Raw genomic sequence first — 18,608 nt, forward strand, 5'->3', positions numbered from 1 at the left:
AAGTGATGCATCAAGGATCTGCAGAGCCTTAGGATTTTGTGTCGGGGCTGCCCTGGATTTGTGGAATGGGAAGAAGGGAAATAACTGGGTTAATTTATTCAGCACTAAGTGACTTAAAACCCAGCTGCATTATTGACCGCACTCTGATGCTCGAATGGAAACGCTTCAAACTCGGTGCCTTAATTCTGGAAGCAGCTCAAATACTCCAGGGAGCCCTTTGCTATTGTATCCTTGCCTTGAATTATTATTTAAAGACAACAAAGCTTCTGTTCAGCCACGGCCTTTCCGCAGGGTGGATGCGAGCTCCGGTCATTGACTTTGGGAACGGGAATTGGTGTTGGAGCCCCGGGGCTCAGAACGAGCTGCGTGCGAGTGCGGTGGCAGAGGGGTGAAGATGTGACCGCCGTTCCTGGCGTTTCCTGAGCTGGGGAATCACCTCGGTGCGGGGTCCGCTAAGAGACGTGTCCCCGCTCCGTGTCTGTGTCCCCTCCCCCGTCCCCGCTCGGTGTCCCCTCCCGTGTCCCCTTCCTGTGTCCCCTCTCTGTGTCCGTGTGCCCTCCCGTGTGCCCTCCCGTGTGCCCTCCCGTGTGCCCTCCCGTGTCCCCTCCCGTGTCCCCTCCCGTGTCCCCCGGCGCTGTGCGGTCCCACCTGCCCGCGGAGGGAGCGCCGCTCGCTGCAGTTCCGGCTGCGGCCGCCAGGGGCGGTGGCGCGCGGCGCAGTGCGCGGCCGGGAGGGGCGGGGGGGGCGGCGCCGGTCGCTCCTGCCCCGGAGCGCGGATACCGGAGCGCGGATACCGGAGCGCGGAGCTCCCAGCGCGGCCCACCATGAACAGCATCAAGAGCGTGCCGGCGCGGGTGCTGAGCCGCCGCGGCGGGCACAGCCTGGAGGCGGAGCGAGAGCAGTTCGACAAGAGCCAGGCAAGGACGGCGGGAGGGGGCGGTGGGGCCGCGGGACCGGCCGCGGTTACGGTCCCGGGTTTAGTCCCGGTTCTGCTGCCGGCTCGGAGATGGGGTGGGCCGGCCCTTTCCGCGGGGAATCGCCTCGGGGCGGGCTGGGCTCGGGGGCTTCTCGAGCGATGGAATGAGACGGGATGGGGGGCGCGGGTCCCCGCCGGGCTCCGGGGAAGCCCCGGTGTGGCAGCGCGGCCGCCGTCCCTGTGCCCGTCCCCGTGCCCGCCCGTCCGTGCCCGGTGCCGGCGCCGCGCGTTCCCCCGCCCCCACCTGCGCCGCCGCTTCCTCCCGGCGCGGCCGCGGGACGGTCCCGCGTGGGCACCCGCCCGTCCGCCGCCCCCGCGCCCGTCCCGGCGGCCGCGGCCCCGCCGTGCGCCGCCGCCCCCGCGGGCAGCCGGGCCCCGCGCCGCCCCCCCGCTCCTCCCGGGCCTTATCGCAGGTAAACACGGCCGGCAGCACACCGGGAAAGTTTTGCGGTGATGGCGGGAGCGCGGCCGAGCCCGGGGCTCCGTGGCGGCCCCGTACCCCGGGAATGGGCATCTCCGCACCCCATCCCTGCCGAGCCCCGGCCCCACCGGCACCGGGGCTGGATTCACCCCTGCCCCGCGGCTCCGGGTCACCCTGCGGGGATCGGGGTGTTTGGACCCACGGAGGGCGGCAGAATGGAAACAAAGCCCAGGGGCGTTTGTGCCCATCGTGTCCGTACTCCTGTGGCCCCCACGGGGTGGGCACTGGTTGGGCTGGCATGGGGCTGGTGGGAAATGAAGTACCCAGACAGCGTGGGCAGGGATGGACAGTGACGGGCTCGCTGCTGCCCCAGTAGAAGTAACAGTGCCCTCCCGCATGCCTCCTCTGACCCCTCTGCTTTTGCAGGCTGTGCTTTCATCGCAGGTGTTTTCCCCTTTGCCCCTTTGCTTTGCAGTTCCTTCCTCGGCCCCTGGGCTGGTTTGGCCCCGGAGAGCGCCAGCGAAGGCAGGTGGGAATTTCAGGCCTCGCAGGGTCACGGTGCTGGGTAGGAAACGGAGCTTGCTGGGTTTGGGGAGCACACGGGAAAAGCGGCAATTCCGGTTCCCTCCGGACGCGTCTCCTTCCCTCGTCCCGCTGGGCAGCGCTGCCCCTGCTCCGGGGGCTGCCCGTGCCCTCCTGCCCCTGCCCTTCCCGGGCATCTCGGGCTTTTCACTGGCACTTGTGCTCGGGAAATCCCCACAGCCACAGGGATGCTGTGAGCAGAGACATGGACAGGGCAGAGAGGTGGTTGCTCGCTGGCTGATGGTCACATTCACTGCCCAGATCTGACTTCTTTTCCAGCAACTGCTAAAAACTGTCCTAAAAGATCTTTATTCTGGTGTGGTTTCCTGTAGTGGTGCTTCAGTGGGAGCAGAACTGTTCAGTGTCAGAACGTGGATATTGATCTGCCTTCTACCTCTAATTATAGCAGCTGCCCAGCCGGCTGCCAGTCGCCTCTGTGGCACCGGGTACTGGTGGCACGGCCCCTCCTCATCTCTGTGTCACAGCGGTGTGGCTGGCACATCCCCATCTCATCTCTGTGTCACAGGGGTGCTGCTGGCACATCCCCTGTGCTGCCTGAGGATGCTGTACCAGAATGCAGAGCCCCGTCCCCTTTTCCCCTGTGAGGGCTCGGGTGATGTCTGTGGTTACAGACAGGAGTTGCTGACCCTGCTGTGATCCCAGGTCCTTGTGGGTGACATGAAGGTCACCTGCTTTCCCTGGAAATGCTTTTCCATGTCTTGTGTCAGGGTGATGTAGATGTCTCCCTCGGAGAAGCCGTGCGTGGGAAGTAGGAAATCACCATCCCACAGCAGGCGCTTGCTCGGCAGCCTGGCAGGAGGAAAACTTGTCCTTTTCTGCTGCCAGTTTTTGCTTTTTTTGAACAAAAAGGTTAAAAATCCAACGAGCTCTGGAACCTGCAGGATTGCATTGTGTGTGAGTGCCAAGTGGTGTTTTCCTGGTGTAATTTAGGAAGGAGCAGTGTTAGGAAGGGAGCTCTGGAGTTCATAGCTCAGCTGTTCTGACAGCTCCTGTGCTGCCTGGCCAGGGGAGGTTTCCAGCTGCCAGATAATCTCTCCTGCTGTGGCATCGTGCTGGGACCCAGCATCCACCTGCTCCAGGGAGCTGTGGGCAGGAGCATCAGCCCTAATTAAATCCAGCCAGGAATGAAAGGGTGGATGTTAAACTGTGTTAAACTGTGCTCCTTCATTTGGGCGCTTTGATCCCGGCTTTGTCACCGCCCTGGAACGTGCAGGCTGTGAGCAAAGCAGCCCTGTGGGATCCCACAGCCCAGGGCCAGGCAGGTTTTGGGGTTGGCCTCTCACCCTGGTGCCTGCCAGGGATGGGAGCAGCCCACAGGTTGCATCAAAGCTTTGGCCAGGCTGGTCGTGCACCTGCAGTGGCAGCCAGGACCTGCCCGTCCCCGGACGTGCCAGTGGTGTCCCAAGAGGTTGGGTCAAGGGTGAATCTCCCCATTTTGGAGCCCTCCTCCCCAGCCTGGCTTTGGCAGCCAGCCAGCAGGAGCATCCTGCCAGCACAGTGTGCCAGGCTGCAGCATTGCCCCATGCCCTTCCCTGGTGCCACCATCCCGTTTTCCTGGATCTCCTGGCCCGGTTGATGCTTAGAGGCAGTGAAAGCACACGTGGGCTGGCAGCCCTGAGGGACTGGCATTGATTTGGTGCCACCCTGGTTTATTTGGGACCATGCTGCACCCAGCATCTTGTGGTGGTGCTGTGAGTGGGCTGGGGCTGCTCCTGCATGGGCCAGTCCTTGTGCTGGACATGAAATGGCTGGGTGAAACCTCTGCACTGAATCCCCAAGGATGAAACCAACCTCTCCAGCTGCTCCTGGGCTGAATTTGGGCTGGTCAGGCTATCAGTGAGACCAAGGGCAATAATTGCAATAGAACCACTACTGCCAGTGGGAATTACAGCTCTGTTTTGGGGCAGTCCAACAGGGTCCCAGCTCACTCAGCAGCTGAGGTCCCGTCTTTGGGGATAGTCCTGAGGATCTGCACATCTCACACTTTGACCCTTCTGGCTGTGCCTCCTCCAACCCCTGTGGGGCTCAGGTTCCATGGATGGGTTGGGATGAGTGTGATGGGCTGGGACAGGCCTGTCTTAGGTCAGGCAGCAAAACTCCCAGTTTGGGAGACGTGTCTGCCCTGCTCCCTCTGTGCAAAACACCTCAGGAAAGATGCAGGAAGGATTTCCAAATCCTGGTCTAGGATAAGCCATCCTTTCTGTCAGCATCCCCTGGGAGGTGCTGGCATCCCTGAGGACCTGTGGCACATCTCTCTGGCCAAGCTGCCATCGAGGGCACAGCCTATGCCAGCTCCAGGCTTTTGGGTGGCTGTGAGGGCACTTTGGGAGAGGCAGCTGTGCTGCAAGTGCCTGTTCCTGGGCACTCGAGGCTCGTTAACCTTTGGGGATAAGAGGATTACAGCAAGTCACCGGCTTAACTCCAGTGCTGCTTTACGGCCCCACATGGCGGGGTAACCCCGGGACTCTCCTGTGCACAAAGGCAAAGCCAGCCCCTCTCCCCAGCCCCTCTCCCCAGCAGCTGGGTTCTTTGGGATGATTCAGTTTTGCTGCTGTCATGGTCAGTTCCTGGGCAGCTGTTCTGGACTCTTTTGGGGTGGTTTTGCTGCATGGACACCTCTGACATTGCCCCTTTGGTGTCGGGTTCCTCCTGCATAAGTCAGGAGCACTCGAGAACTCGGGGTCAGGTTCCTCCTCCTACAGGAAGGTGCCTCCTTTCAGAGGTGTCCCTGGACAAGCAGCCACGTGGAAACAGGTGCTTTTCTGGCCAGGTAGATGGGATTTTTATGAGGCTTTAGGGCTGTGGAGCTGCAGGGAGGGACCGAGTTCCTCTTCCTGCACAAGTGCTGGCAGCGGGGTGGCTTCCTGCCTTCCCAGCTGGGACCTTTTTCCTCTGCTGGAGACAGAGGGCCCATGGACACAGACACAGCTTAAGCACTCCTGAGAGGGTGAAGCAGCTCAGTTGAGTCTGAGGAGGAGGAGGAAGATCCTCATCAAACACAGCAACTTGGATTTGCAGCCCATCAACACGTGGGAGATGCGACCGACCCCGCTCTGGGGTCATCTTTTGGAATAAATTCCTAATTTAAAGTCTGCTGTGATCAAACACATCAAAATATAGATAATCCTCTTGTGATAATCACATTGCTCTGGATTTTTGCTCCATCAAGATGGGCATTGAGGCTGCCGCTCCCTCCTTGCTTGGGGGCTGCTTTTCCCCACGTGCTGTTTGCACGCAGCAACATCCTCAGCAGAACCCAAACCACTCCCCCGTGGTTCAAAGGCTCCTTGTGATTACACAAACAACCCTGGAATTTGGCATCTCACTATTGTGCTTTAATGTTCCCCGGGCACGGCGCTGAGTTCAGGCTGCAAAAATGCAAAAATTGGTTTCCTGGGACAGGGACAGCCGGGAGCAGCAGCAGCAGTGGTCAGATCCTGCTGGGGATGGGGGCTCTAATGGATGTTTGTCTGTGGATAAAAAGGCTTATTTTGATGTGTTACAAATGACTTTGAGGTGAAAAATGTGTTCTAAAATTCAGGGTATTCCCCAAGAGCAGCAGCACTGCACTTTGGGGTGTCGGGGTAGCCATGGGGGTCTCACCATGTCTGACAGCCTCTCTCCCCTCCTCCTGCAGGCCATCAGCATCAGCAAAGCCATAAACACCCAGGAAGCCCCAGTGAAGGAGAAGCATGCCCGCCGTATCCTTCCCCTTGGCTCCCAGGACAGCACAGAGGAGTTGGGGCTCTGGGGGTGTCACCCCCTGATGCTGGAGGGGATTTGGGAGACAAAGACCCATGCAGGGCTCAGCTGGGTGCTGGCATCACCTGGGTTCATCCATCAGTGGAAAGGCAAATGAGCAGTGCAATAAAATTGCATTTATTTGGCAGTAAAATGCAGAGGGCCCCAGTGTGCCCTCAGCAGGGGGAGGTGTGCCCAGAAATGACAATTGGGGGTTTTATTTGGGGGTGCAGCATTGTGCCAGTGATCCCTGTGCTCACGGGGCCCCCAGTGTCCCCTTTTCAATGAGAGTGGAACAGGAACAGCCCCAGCCCAGCCTGTGCCCTGCTCTGTGTGTGTCCAGTTGGCCTTGACTGCCCTGGAAGGGATCATCCTGGGCACCCACCACGAGAAGGGAGCCTTCACCTTCTGGTCCTACGCCATCGGGCTGCCCCTGCCCAGCAGTGCCATCCTCAGCTGGAAGTTCTGCCACGTCCTGCACAAGGTCCTGCGTGACGGCCACCCCAACGTGAGTGTCCCTTCTTCCCCCTCCCTCCTGGTCCTCTTCCAGCAGGGAATTTCTGGCTCTTGCCAACATCCCTCTGCACAGGGAGTGGGATCCCTTCCCCATCCCAGCCACCTTTCCCAGGCACTCTGTTGTCTCACATCTTTGAAACTTCCCCATGTAAATCCCTGACCTGTGAGTGCTGAGGGAAGGCTGGAACTTCTCCCAGAGCTGGAGTGCTGTAAGGGGCTGGATCCCTCCTGTTCCTCAGCATCAGGGCAGACAGCCAGCCCCACTGTGCCACATCCTTCCCTTTTGTGTCCCCAGGTTCTCCAGGACTGCCAGAGGTACCGCAGCAACATCCGAGAGACGGGAGACCTGTGGGTGAGTGGGGCAGAGTGCAGCTTTGGAGATGGTTACCAAGGGGCATGGTGGGCACAGAGAGGGTGAAGCACTGCCTGAAACAGCCTGCTGTCCCTTTGGGTGATGGTTGTGTGCGTGGTGGAGCCCCTGGCTCTGTGGGATCTGCTGGGTCTGGTTTCCTCACTCTGGATTCCCCCTCGTGTCTCTGCAGGGCCATTTGCACGACAGGTACGGGCAGCTGGTGAGCATCTACACACGGCTCCTGCTCACCAAGATCTCCTTCCACGTCAAGGTGAGACCTCTGCCACCTCCACAGCCCTGGAACGAGGGCATGTGCCACGCCAGCAGCAACTGATGGCTTTTTGCTTCCTTTTACAAAGCATCCCGAGTTCCCCCCGGGCCTCGAAGTGTCAGATGAGGTGCTGGAAAAGACAGCAGGGACAGATGTGAACAACATGTGAGTGTCCTGGTGGGGTCACCAGCTCCATGACCCTCAGCTGGCAGTGTCCTGCTGACAAACCCACCCCAGGATGGGACAGTCACCAGGATTTTGTGAATTGTTTGGATGGTGCCCGATCCCTCCTGCACCCACAGAGCACTGTGGGGTGTAAATGCAGGGAGAAAAAGCCCCAAATTCTTGTTAGTCAGACCTTTTGCCATCATGGGGACTCTGAATGAACACGAGCAGCTGGAGCAAAGATGTCTCTGCTGTCAAGTGATGGAGTTTTGGTTTGTTTTGGCAGCTTCCAGCTGACGGTAGAGCTGTTTGATTACCTGGACTGTGAGCTGAAGCTGTCGGAGTCAGGTGAGGAGGCGGCAGGGGCAGGTCCCTCCCCTCGCCCCGGGGCTCTTGAGCAATGGTTTCGCTCTTTGGTCGGGAATGGAGTTCCGGGAGGCCGGGGTTGGAGGCTCAGGTCCCTCCTCCTCCTTTTCCCGTGAGATTTCTGAGGTGGTTTCCCAGCTGGATTCTCCCGTTGAAGCTCTGTAGAGGCAATTGTAGGAAAATATTTAGAGCATGTGGCTGCTTTGAACCCACCTGAGCAAGGCAGAGTGTTGTTTTCAGAGCAGAGCTGCTCTGAAATACATTTTTATTTCTTTTTTGTACAACCACATTAATCATATCCATTACACAAATCCCTTCTGTCCCTCTGAAGCAGAGGACGGGGCTGTACTTCTTTTTAAAGACTCATTTCCCCTCATTGAAATGCCTCTGGGGAGGGCTGGAGGCCCTGCTCATGTCTCTCACCTCCTCAGGAATTTTCAGATGGCTTAGAGAGGTGGCATATTCTTCCTCTGCCGGGAGTCAGGAACACGGAGCTGCCCTGGAAAACGGCACAGCAGGAGAGGCCGAGCTCCCAACAGGCTCCTGCTTCTCCTCCTGACCCAGTTCTACAGAGAATTTATATTCATAAATACTTTAAAGCTGAGCAGGGAAGAAGCCAGGGTGGATGTGCTGCCTGGATCCCTGCCAAGGGAAGGGATCTGTTTCCGAGCAGGGGCAGGCGAGGCTGCGGTGCCGCCGGGCTCGTCCCCTGCCCTGGCATCCTCTCCCAGATCCCTGCATGATTAAACAGAATGGAGCCAAACCTCTCACTTCCCCAGCTGTGTCATGCAGCAGCAGCTTTAGGGCAGCGTCCTGGGGTTAAATCCCTCCTTTTTGGGGCTGGGGTATCCAGGGCAGAGCTGAGCACCCCTTCCCTGTGCCAGCGTGGTCCCTCTGGGTGTTTGTGCTGCTCTGAGCAGGGCTGTTCTCAGCTCGGGAGCAGCCCTGGTGTTTCCCCTGCCCCACATCCGCCATGGTTAATGATCAAACAGCTGGCAGGGCACGGGCAGCTCTGCAAACACGGCTCCCCTCAGTTTTCAGGCAGCTCAACACCTCCATGGCCGTGTCGCAGATGTCGGCGGTGCAGTGCCGCCTGGCCCCCCTCATCCAGGTCATCCAGGACTGCAGCCACCTCTACCACTACTCTGTCAAGCTGATGTTCAAACTGCACTCCTGTGAGTCCCGGGGATGTGCTCAGTGCTGGTGTTTTCCCAGGGTGGGCTTCTGGGTCTGGGGATGAGGCTGGTGTGGATTGAGGCATCCATCACCATGTCCCTGTATGAACTGGGCTCTAGGGGCTGCTCCATCCCACACTGACATTCCAGATAAAGGAATTATAATGAAGGACTTGTTCTTGTTTAACTCAAACCCACGTCCTCTGGCCTGCCAGCTCCCTGCATGGGCAGCACAGTGCCAGCAGCCTCGTGTGGGTATTTTGGAGTTCCCCCATCCACATCTCCCTGTGCCAGGGATGGGAACACCCCACTCCCATCCTGACCCTCACATCCCACTCCCTCCTGGCTTTTACCCTGCTGGCCTTTGCAGAGGAGGGGTCTGGGTGCATGTGAACACATGGGCAGCCCCAGATCAGTCACAGCTGTCCCTCCTCACCCAGGTCTGCCGGCTGACACCCTGCAGGGCCACCGAGACCGCTTCCACGAGCAGTTCCGCAGGTAACCGGGGCCCACGTGGGGCAGTGGGGTCCCCTCTCTCCTTCCAAGCCCCCCTCTCATCTCCCTTTTGTCTTTCCTTCCTCTCCAGCCTTAAAAACTTCTTTAAGAGGGCATCTGACATGCTGTACTTCAAGCGCCTCATCCAGATCCCGCGGCTGCCTGAGGTAGGGCAGGAGTTGGTGTGGTGCTCTGGGGACACTGCCTCTGGCCCTGTCAGCAGCACAGGGCTGGCTCCCTCCCTTCCCCTGGCACTCAGCCTGCTGCAGCTCCTGAACCCCCCCCTGCAAGGCTGCAACAGCTTCTTGTCCCTCCAGAGCCCCCCAAACTTCCTGCGGGCGTCGGCGCTGGCCGAGCACGTGAAGCCGGTCGTCGTCATCCCCGAGGAGGCCCCCGAGGATGAGGAGCCAGAGAACCTCATTGAGATCAGCACAACTTCCACCACAGAGCCACAGGTGGGGGCCTGGGGCTGGGATGGGGACAGGCTCCCGTGTCCTGGCTCAGTTCAACACCCTCTGTCCTCCCCAGATCACCTCGGATCTGTTTGAGCAAACCTTCGGGCCGCCCAACGGCGTTTGGGATGACAGGTATGGGATGGGGGGGCCAGCAGGGGTGAGGGGCCTCTGCCACGTGGCACCAACCTGCCCTTGTCCCCAGGGATGCACAGATTGAGAGCTTGAAGAAGGAGGTGGAAACGCTCCGTGCAGAGATGGAGAAGATTAAACTGGAGGTAAAGCCTGGCTGGGGAGCAGCTGGGGTGGGGTGCGGTGCCGTGCTCTGGAAATGCTGAAGGGATGCAGCAGGAGTGGGGTCCTGGCATCCAGGGTTGTGTTTTGGGACCTCTCCCCAGTGCCAGGATGTGATTCCTGATGGGGTGGGGGCATGTGATACCTGTCCTTTGCTGTCCTGATGTTATCAACAGGGACAGAGGTGCAGGGGTACAGGGCAGAGCTTTCCTGTGCATCCCGTGGCTGTTTTGCCCACATTGCAGTGGGATTGCACCTGTCTGGGGGTGTTGGGGAGGGCAGGGCCGTGCCCCAGTGCCCGATGATCCCTGCAGGCACAGCGCTACATCACCCAGCTGAAGGCCCAGGTGAACAGCCTGGAGGGAGAGGTGGAGGAGCAGCGCAAGCAGAAACAGAAGGCCCTGGTGGACAACGAGCAGCTGAGGGACGAGCTGGAGAGGCTGCAGAGGGCCAAGCAGGACAGTGACCGGTCCCAGAGACTCTGCGCCGAGGCCGAGAGTAGGTGCTGGGGTGCCCTGTGGTGCCCAGGGGTGCCCTGTGGTGCCCAGGGCCGTGGGCTGCCCTGGCTGTGGTCACTGAGGGTCTCTGACCCCTGCAGAGAAAGCCAACGCCACCGAGATCCGCTACACGAAGCTGAAGGAGAAGCACAGCGAGCTCATCAACACCCACGCCGAGCTCCTGAGGAAGGTGAGGCTGCTGCCCTGCAGGCGGGGACTGGCACTGAGGGCAGTATTCCCGAGTTAAATCCCTCCCTTTAGGGGCTGGGGTATCCAGGGCAGAGCTGACTGCCCTTTCCCTCTTCCATCCCTCCTGTTGGGTGTTTTTGTTGTTGTTCTTTGGGGTGTTTTGCTGTTGTTTGGTCTGTTTCTGCTGGTTTCAGTGTAGCTGATGGGATATCACTTGCACCAGCAGTCGTGGCATGCTTGGCTCCAGTTCTGGAAAGGGGCTCTCAAGGGATGTGCTGGTGATGGGGATGCTGTGTCTCACTTGTGCCACTCACCTGTTTCACTTTTGCTTTGGGTGTTTTGGTCTCGCTTTTGTCCCTTGGTCCTTCTGCCACCACTGGTGTCACTTGTGCCTGCCCGGTCCCCCTGTATTGGCCCCATCACCCTCTGAGCACCAAGCAGGGGCACTCCTTGAATCCATGTCCATTTTGGATGCTGTGAGAAAGGCATCTTGGATTTATCTCTGAGCTAGAATTGGGTTGCAATGAGTGTGGGGACAGTGAGGGTCCCCCTTGGAACACCAGGTGAGCCCCGTGTCCCCCCACAGAACGCTGACACTGCCAAGCAGCTGACAGTGACACAGCAGAGCCAGGAGGAGGTGGCACGTGTCAAGGAGCAGCTGGCATTTCAGGTGGAGCAGGTCAAGCGAGAGGCTGAGATGAAGGTGAGCTCTGGATCAGCACTGAGCCCTCCCCAGCTGGAAATGCAGTTTGGGAGCAGGGGAAAGGGGAGGTTGTTGCTGTTGGGCCCTTGTTCCAGGAGGAGTTGTCCTGGCTCCTCAGGAAGGTGTCAATATATGACTGAGCCCCTCTTGCCCAAATCTGCCTTTTCTTCCCCCAAGAAAATGCCACAATGCAAATTGATGGGTTTGAGTGCTTTCCTTCTCTGGGGGTCAAGATAGGGACTGCTCCCAAAATTCTGGCATGGGAAAAGGAAAGGAGCCCTTCCAGGAGACACCCCCAAACCCCCTCCCTGCAAAGCAGGGCTGGGTTCATTCCCTGCACCCTGGCTGGTGCTGGTGCCCAGGGGGGCAGGGCTGAGCCTGGGCACTGTGTGGGCACAGCTGGAGGACCAGAGCGTGCAGATGGAGCAGCTGAGGCAGGAGCTGGACGCCCGTCGGGACGAGCTGGAGCAGGCGCAGCGCTCGCTCAGCCACGCCAAGCAGGTACAGGGCTGGGGGCAGCACGGGCCCAGGGCCCCTCAAACCCTGTCACAGGGCTGCACCTGCCACCACTGCTGAGCCTGAGCTGCAGCAGCAGCCCAGGGAGCTGTCACGGGGCTGAGAGTGGGCCCAGCCCATCAGTGTCACGAGCTGGGCATGTCCCGAGCTCCCCTGGTTCTGTTGGGCTGCCAGCAGTGACAGGGTGTGACAGGGCAGTGACAGGGTGTGACAGGGTGTCCTGGCCCCCATGGCAGGCAGGTGTGGAGCTCAGTGCCCAGCTGGATGCTCTGCACGCTGAGAAGGAGGTGCTGAGGCGGTCGGTGAGCGAGAAGGAGTGTGAGCTGCTGTCCACACGGGGCCTCGTGCAGGAGAAGGAGCTGCAGCTGAGCCAGGAGGCTGACAGGGCCACCAGGGAGATCCGAGAGCTCCAGGGCAGGCTCCTGGAGAAGGTACAGAGCTCTGTGAAGGGCCCACTGTCCCTCTGCTCACTGGGGTGAGATGTTTGGGGGTGCCAGCTGATGCAGCAGTCATGGGATGGTTGGGTCTGATCCTGGAGAGCGGCTCCAGAGGGAAATGCTGCTGTTGGGGATGCTCTGCCACTCACCTGTTCCTGCTGCTTCACAGAGCAACCAGGAGCAGAGCCTGCAGCAGAAGCTGCTGGATGAGCAGTTTGGGATCCTGCAGGAGACAGTGAGAGAAGCCCAGGCCATCCTCAGTGATGCCTTGGCCAAGCTGGATGACCCCCTGCACCTCCGCTGCACCAGCTCCCCAGGTATGTCCTGCTCATGCAGGGGATTGAAACACGCTCTGCCTTCTCCCTCCTGGACAGATAATGTTACATCTCAGCTCTCCCATGGCTTTCTTTCCATCATGCCTGAGGTGGTTGGGGTCAGCATTCCCAGGATGAATTTTTAGCTCTCATGTTCAGCACTATTTTGCTCAGATTTCAGTGCTGTTCCCCAGCCAGGGATACACCTCCGCTCAGTGGTGCCCTGTGCAGCCAGCCCTGGTGCAGGCACCCAGCATGTGCTGAGGCCGTGCAATGCACTTCCCTGCAGATTACCTGCTGAGCCGGGCGCAGGCGGCGCTGGAGTCCACGGATGCCCTGGAGAAGGGGCACGCGCAGTACGTGGCCTCCATGGCAGGTACCTGGGGCTGGGGACTGCCACTGCTCCCAGCTTGCTCCCAGCATTGCTCCCAGCTTGCTCCTGTTCCCTTGCACCCAGCAGCCCCAGCAGCTCTGGGGCTATGGCCAAGCAGCAATGCCCTGGGGACAGAGGGACACGGGCGGGGCTGGGGGTTCCCGTGTGTTGGAGGGGTCAATCCCAACATCTCTGAGCCTTGCCCTGATCCTTGAGTGCCTTCAGGGATGAGGTGCAGCCCCCAGGAGCTGGCAGGGGCTGGCAGCTCCTGAGGCTGTGCTGTCCGTGCAGATGCTGCGGGGCTGGTGGGGGCTCTGGCCCTCTTTGCACACCTGGCAGGTGACACCATTGTCAACGGCAGCGCCACAGCTCACCTGGCCCCCACGGACCACGCTGACCGTGAGTGCAGGGGTGCTGGGGGGATTATTTCTATGGGCCTTTTCCTTAGGGAGGCCATGCCGCAGCCCCCTCTGCCAGGGACAGATTTTCCTAAACACAGCACATTCCCCATGCTCCCCCTCCCGACATTCCCTGCCCTCTACTGCCCCTCCCTGGGCCACTCTGCTCCTGGAAATTCATTTGTGATCTCCTAGAAGGCATTTGTGGGATGCTGCTGGTGCTCAGCTGTGGCTGAGGGGAGGAGGAGGGTGAGGGTGGGCAGGGCTGGGATGAAGGGAGCCCTTGGGCAGGCTGTGCTCCCGGCAGGGCTGACGGAGACGTGCCGCGAGTGCGGGCAGAGCAGCCTGGAGTACCTGGAGCAGCTGAAGGACAGGCAGAGGCTGGGCAGTGCCCAGCTGGGCCACGTGCAGGGGGCACTGCGAGGGGTCCTGCAGCTGGCACAGGTAGGACATGGAGCCCAGCACTGCCACCTTCCCACCTGGGGCTGGCGGGGTGGGTCCCTGGGAACGCTTTGGGGGGTTTGTCCCCAAATCTGGTGATTTCCTTGAGCCATCACTGGGACCCTTCCTGGTGGTGCACAGAGCTGGTCAGCCTCAGATCAGCTGAAGTCTTTCAGCCCAGTAACTCCTGTGGAAGGAAACTTCAGATATCTCTCCTGGTGAAGCCCCTCTTATATTTTCTTTTACACCACTTTTAGCTCTCCAGGGCCCTCTGGAGCAGAAACTGCTCCTATGATGGAGTTTTGTCAGCTTGATTTGGAGCATTTCCTGCCTCTGAGGTCCCATGTTTGCTGCAGGCTGGTGGCATGTGTGCCTTCACTGTGCAGGCTGCAGAGTGCTGCTGCTGCAGCTTTAATTATTTGGTGGGGGTGGGAAGGAATTGGATATCTTGGTTTGTAGTTATTCCTTATAAATATTCCTTCCTGTTTCCCTGCCTAAACCTCCTCATCCTGCTGCCTCTCTGGCAGGAGCTGAGACCCAAGAGCCTGGACATCAAGCAGGAGGAGCTGGGGGACATGGTTGAGAAGGAGATGGCCTCCACCTCAGAGGCCATTGAGGATGCTGTCAGGAGGATAGAGGTGAGACAGAGCTGCAGGATGGGCCATTCTGGGGCCTTGTGGGGGCAGAGTGTCCATCACTCCTCCACCTTTCTCACCCCACCATGGCACCCAACCCTTCCTCTTGTGTTTCCCAACAGGAGATGATGAGCCAGGCCAGGAGCGAGAGCTCTGGGGTGAAGCTGGAAGTGAACGAGCGGTGAGTTTGGAGGAGGGACATGGGACAGGTCTGTGCCCTGCTGGGGTGTGCTCTGCTCCAAAACAAACTGTCTGCTCTTGAAAAATCCCCATTTTCTGAGGCCAAAGCTTCCCTGGATGCTGAACACTTTTCCCTTGCTTCCCTTCAGGATTCTGAACTCCTGCACGGATCTAATGAAGGTCAGTGCTGCAGAAACCATCTGGGGTGCACAAAACTGCAACCTTCCACCAGCAGCAGCATCAATCCTCCTCTGTGAGACCCACATCAAACCCCAAAACCTGTTTTCCTTCCTTCCAGGCTATCAGACTTCTTGTAACAACATCTACAAACCTACAGAAGGAGATAGTGGAAAGTGGCCGGGTGAGTCCTCCCTCACACTCATCTCTTTGTGCTGGTGAAATACAGGAGAATTTCCCCTAAATTGCAGAAACATTCTGGATTTTATGGTTTCTCATGTTAGCAGCACCCTGGCAGTCCCAGTTGCTGGAGATGGGCTGCTCAGCCCTGTGCTCTCTTCACAAATCTCTGCCACCCTTGCAAAGCCTTGTTCATCTAAAGATCACTGCTCAAATTTGTGTGTTTTAAACCAAACTCAGCTCAAATTTGTAGGCTTGGGACTCTGATGTTTTTCTTGATAATTATTTAAGCAGGTCAGTAAGAGCAGCGTGGAGAGCACAGGAATGCTGTCGCTCCCTTGATTTATGCCTTTATATATGAATTTACACATTATTACACTTTATATGGGTATTTAATACAGATTTATATGTTGTTGTTTATTAGACACAAGTCAATCCAGGCCTTAATATTCTCATATCAACAGGGGGCAGCAACAACTCAGGAGTTTTATGCCAAGAACTCACGATGGACCGAAGGGCTGATCTCTGCCTCCAAGGCCGTGGGCTGGGGAGCCACACAGCTCGTGTAGGTACCCCAGGCTGGGACACAGCTCCAGGGGCTGCACCCGCGGCTGCCTCGTGCTTCCCTCTCACCCCAGCCTCCAAAATTCCAAATTTCCCACTGCTGGATTGCAGATTCCTTGTGGAGCCTCGTTGCTGGCTCCTTGTGGAGATCTCTGTTTTTATGGACCCTCAGTTTGGTTCATTGCTAATTCCTCACGGAGCATCCTGGCCTGGGTTGGAGCACACGGTCACCCAGCCAGGGATGGCAGTTCCTCCCTGTCTGCAAAATGGGAAATCAAACCCCCCCTGTCCCAGTTCCTGCTCAGATGGTTGTGGATGGGGTGGTTGGAAATTGCCCTGTGCCAGTGCAGGAAATGTGGGGGGATCTCTTGGGCAAAGCTTTAAAAATCTCATCCATCATGAAAACAAAATCCTGCCTCTGTCCAAATCACCTGGATCATGGCTTTGAATAATTGCTTTGTGTATGAGCTTTAATAACAGCTGGACTCAAAGATCTTACAGATCTTTTCCAACTGTAACAATTCCATGACTCTGTAATTACAAAGCTGCTGGATCCAGCTGCTGATTTCTGAGGGTATTAGAGGAGATGAATAATCTGCACTTGCTCTGACCCAATCTCCTTTGCCCCCTGCAGGGAGTCTGCAGACAGGGTTGTCCTGCACACGGGCAAGTACGAGGAGCTGATTGTCTGCTCCCACGAGATCGCTGCCAGCACAGCCCAGCTGGTGGCTGCCTCCAAGGTGGGTGTCCCAGCAGGACCCTCTGGGTTCTCCTCCTCCTGTCCCAGGTGTTCCCCTCCTCTCTGCCAATCCTGAGTCCCCCAGAGCAGGGAGAAGGGCAGCTCTTGCTGTTTTCCAGTCTGGGATTTGTGTGTGGATATTCCCCCACCCGAGGCTTGCCTTGGAAAGGAAGATGTGGAAAACCTCCCGTCCTCCTCCTGTCAGGCTGGTTATGTAAAGAAAATGTTAATAACTAACAAGAAATCCAGAGAAGCAGCTGCAGGAGCTGGAGCTGAGGATGGTGGACTTTGGTCCTTGCCACCTTTCCTGTTGGTATGGGTGGAAGTGAGGGGTGGAGTTTTCAGTGATGCAGGTGAGGAGAGGGGGATCCATAGGGATTTTTACACCAGATGAATTGAAAATGAAGAGCACAGTTAAAAAACCAGAGCTGTGTCTTCACTGAGTGCCTGGCTGGGTGGGAGCAGCACTGGTTTGGTGCCCTGGGGCTGAAGGGCTTTGCAGGGATCACCTTGTCTGGCCATGATGGGATCTCTGAGGATAAACCTTCCCATCTGTCCTTCCATCCATCCTTTCCACTCCCAGGTTTTCATGCCCAAAAGCTCTTTGCCTCTGCCTGGGGCTTCCCTGTGGGCACCCACAGCCATTCCTGTGCTCGTTGCAGGTGAAGGCTGAGAAGAGCAGCAGGAACCTGGCCAAGCTCCAGGAGTGCTCACGCAACGTCAACGAGATGGCAGCAAACGTGGTGGCTTCCACCAAGTCAGGGCAAGAGCAGATAGAGGAGAAAGGTGAGGGTTTTTTGCAAAGGTGGAAAACCCCACCCCAAATCCCTTTCTGGCCTGGGGAACACCCCAAGGTGTCCGTCCAGCTCTGCTTTGGCATGTGAGGGGTGCACTGAGTGGGGGCCCTGCTGTCCCCACAGACACCATGGACTTCTCGGGCATGTCCCTCATCAAGCTGAAGAAGGAGGAGATGGAAACGCAGGTACGGCCCTGAGGGGGATCCAGCATGGCCCTGCCCTGCTGTGGGGGTCCCTGTGCCCCCAGCAGAGCTCCAGGATGGTTTTTGGGCACAGGTGAAGGTGCTGGAGCTGGAGAAGCGGCTGGAGGGGGAGCGGGTGCGGCTGGGCGAGCTGAGGAAGCAGCACTACGGCCTGGCCGGGGGATGTGGGGACGAGGACGGCGAGGCCCGGCCGGCGCCGGCACCGCGGCGAGGGATCCTGAAGAAACCCCCCATAGCCCAGAAACCCGGCCTGGGCGAGGTGAGGCCGGGCTGGGGGCAGGCTGGGGGTGCAGGGGGTGCCCCTGGCACGGCTCTCACTGCCTTGGCCTCTGTGCCCTTCTCGTTGCAGCCATAGCAGCCCCCGGGCTCACCCTCCTCCTCCTCCTCCTCCCGCGGTGCCTTCGCGCTGCTGTGCCTTCCTCGGCGCCCGGCCTGGAACAATCCCACACTGGATCTTCTCCCGAGGAACAGATTCTATTTTTTGTTTTCCCTTTTTCTGAACTCTAGAGTGGTGGGGCTGCTGCGCTCCCCCAGCACCGCTGAGTGCTCTTGTCCTCCATTTTCTCTTCCTCCTTCTCCTTTTCCTCTTCCCCCTTCTCCTCTTCTTCCGCTGCCTTCTCCTCTTCCTCCTTCTCTTCCTTCTTCTCTTCCTCCTCTTTTTCCTCCTCTTCCTCTCCCTGTTTAATTTAATTTGGGGTTTGTTTGGGTTAATTTTTTTTTTTTTTAAAAGGACTTTATCAGCACTAGAAGTTTTCAGTAAATGTAGCTCTACTGTACTGCTCAGACCCTTTCCAAGAACTGTGAACTGGTTTTACAGTAGGAAACTGGTGGGCTTTTCTTGCAACCATTTTTTTAAATTCTCCTTTTTCCAGCCTGAGGAATATTTGAGTTCATTTTGGCGTGGGATCAGCCCTCAGCAGGAAGGGAAACGTTTGCCTTCCCCAGCACGTGGGGCAGGGCTTTTGTTAGGGAAAAGCAGTTACTGACACACACTGGCAATAAGGATACAAACGTTTTTATTTGTTTTTCCTTTTCTATTTTTTATTACTACAGCAATGTCAAGGGATCAGTTGCATTATGTTTTATATTTAAGATAATTAGCAGAATTAAATCCAACCATGGCCTACGGGAGCCAGGGACTAGAGAAGTCTGCAGCAATAAGGAATTGCTGATGTGCAGAGATGCGGGGGCAGACTAAAATCCTGTCAGCTGTGTCTTCCTTGGAGCAACTACCAGGATGTAGATTATTAAAGGAGCAATATTTAAAATACTTTTGTGTTGCTTTGTTGTTGGGGAGGGGGCTGATGACAGGGCCAGGGCCGTGACAGGGTTGGTTGCAGGAAACTGGGCAGTAAATTAGATAAATGTGCATTAAAAAAAAAAAAATTAAATATATATATATATATATATATATACATATATATAGAGTCCTCTCTAT

At 57.7% G+C, this 18,608-nt stretch overlaps 1 protein-coding gene across 1 annotated transcript; it reads left to right on the forward strand.

The window, feature by feature from the left end:
• The first annotated feature begins 738 nt into the window (after nucleotides 1-738).
• On the forward strand, nucleotides 739-18,462 carry HIP1R (huntingtin interacting protein 1 related). The gene is made up of 32 exons (XM_058816560.1): nucleotides 739-917; nucleotides 5,638-5,701; nucleotides 6,107-6,249; nucleotides 6,553-6,609; nucleotides 6,800-6,880; nucleotides 6,969-7,045; nucleotides 7,332-7,393; nucleotides 8,446-8,586; nucleotides 9,027-9,084; nucleotides 9,173-9,248; nucleotides 9,399-9,536; nucleotides 9,610-9,668; nucleotides 9,739-9,811; nucleotides 10,142-10,325; nucleotides 10,426-10,514; nucleotides 11,100-11,216; nucleotides 11,616-11,717; nucleotides 11,969-12,163; nucleotides 12,339-12,486; nucleotides 12,773-12,859; nucleotides 13,148-13,255; nucleotides 13,562-13,698; nucleotides 14,223-14,333; nucleotides 14,453-14,511; nucleotides 14,660-14,690; nucleotides 14,809-14,871; nucleotides 15,332-15,432; nucleotides 16,066-16,171; nucleotides 16,833-16,956; nucleotides 17,091-17,152; nucleotides 17,244-17,429; nucleotides 17,520-18,462. The coding sequence occupies exons 1-32, from the start codon at nucleotides 825-827 to the stop codon at nucleotides 17,523-17,525; spliced, it is 3,138 nt and encodes a 1,045-aa protein (XP_058672543.1). The 5' UTR covers nucleotides 739-824; the 3' UTR covers nucleotides 17,526-18,462.
• Nucleotides 18,463-18,608: the final 146 nt, after the last annotated feature.

This window comes from Ammospiza caudacuta, chromosome 18, assembly GCF_027887145.1.
Source record: "Ammospiza caudacuta isolate bAmmCau1 chromosome 18, bAmmCau1.pri, whole genome shotgun sequence".
In the NCBI taxonomy this organism is placed as follows: Eukaryota; Metazoa; Chordata; class Aves; order Passeriformes; family Passerellidae; genus Ammospiza; species Ammospiza caudacuta.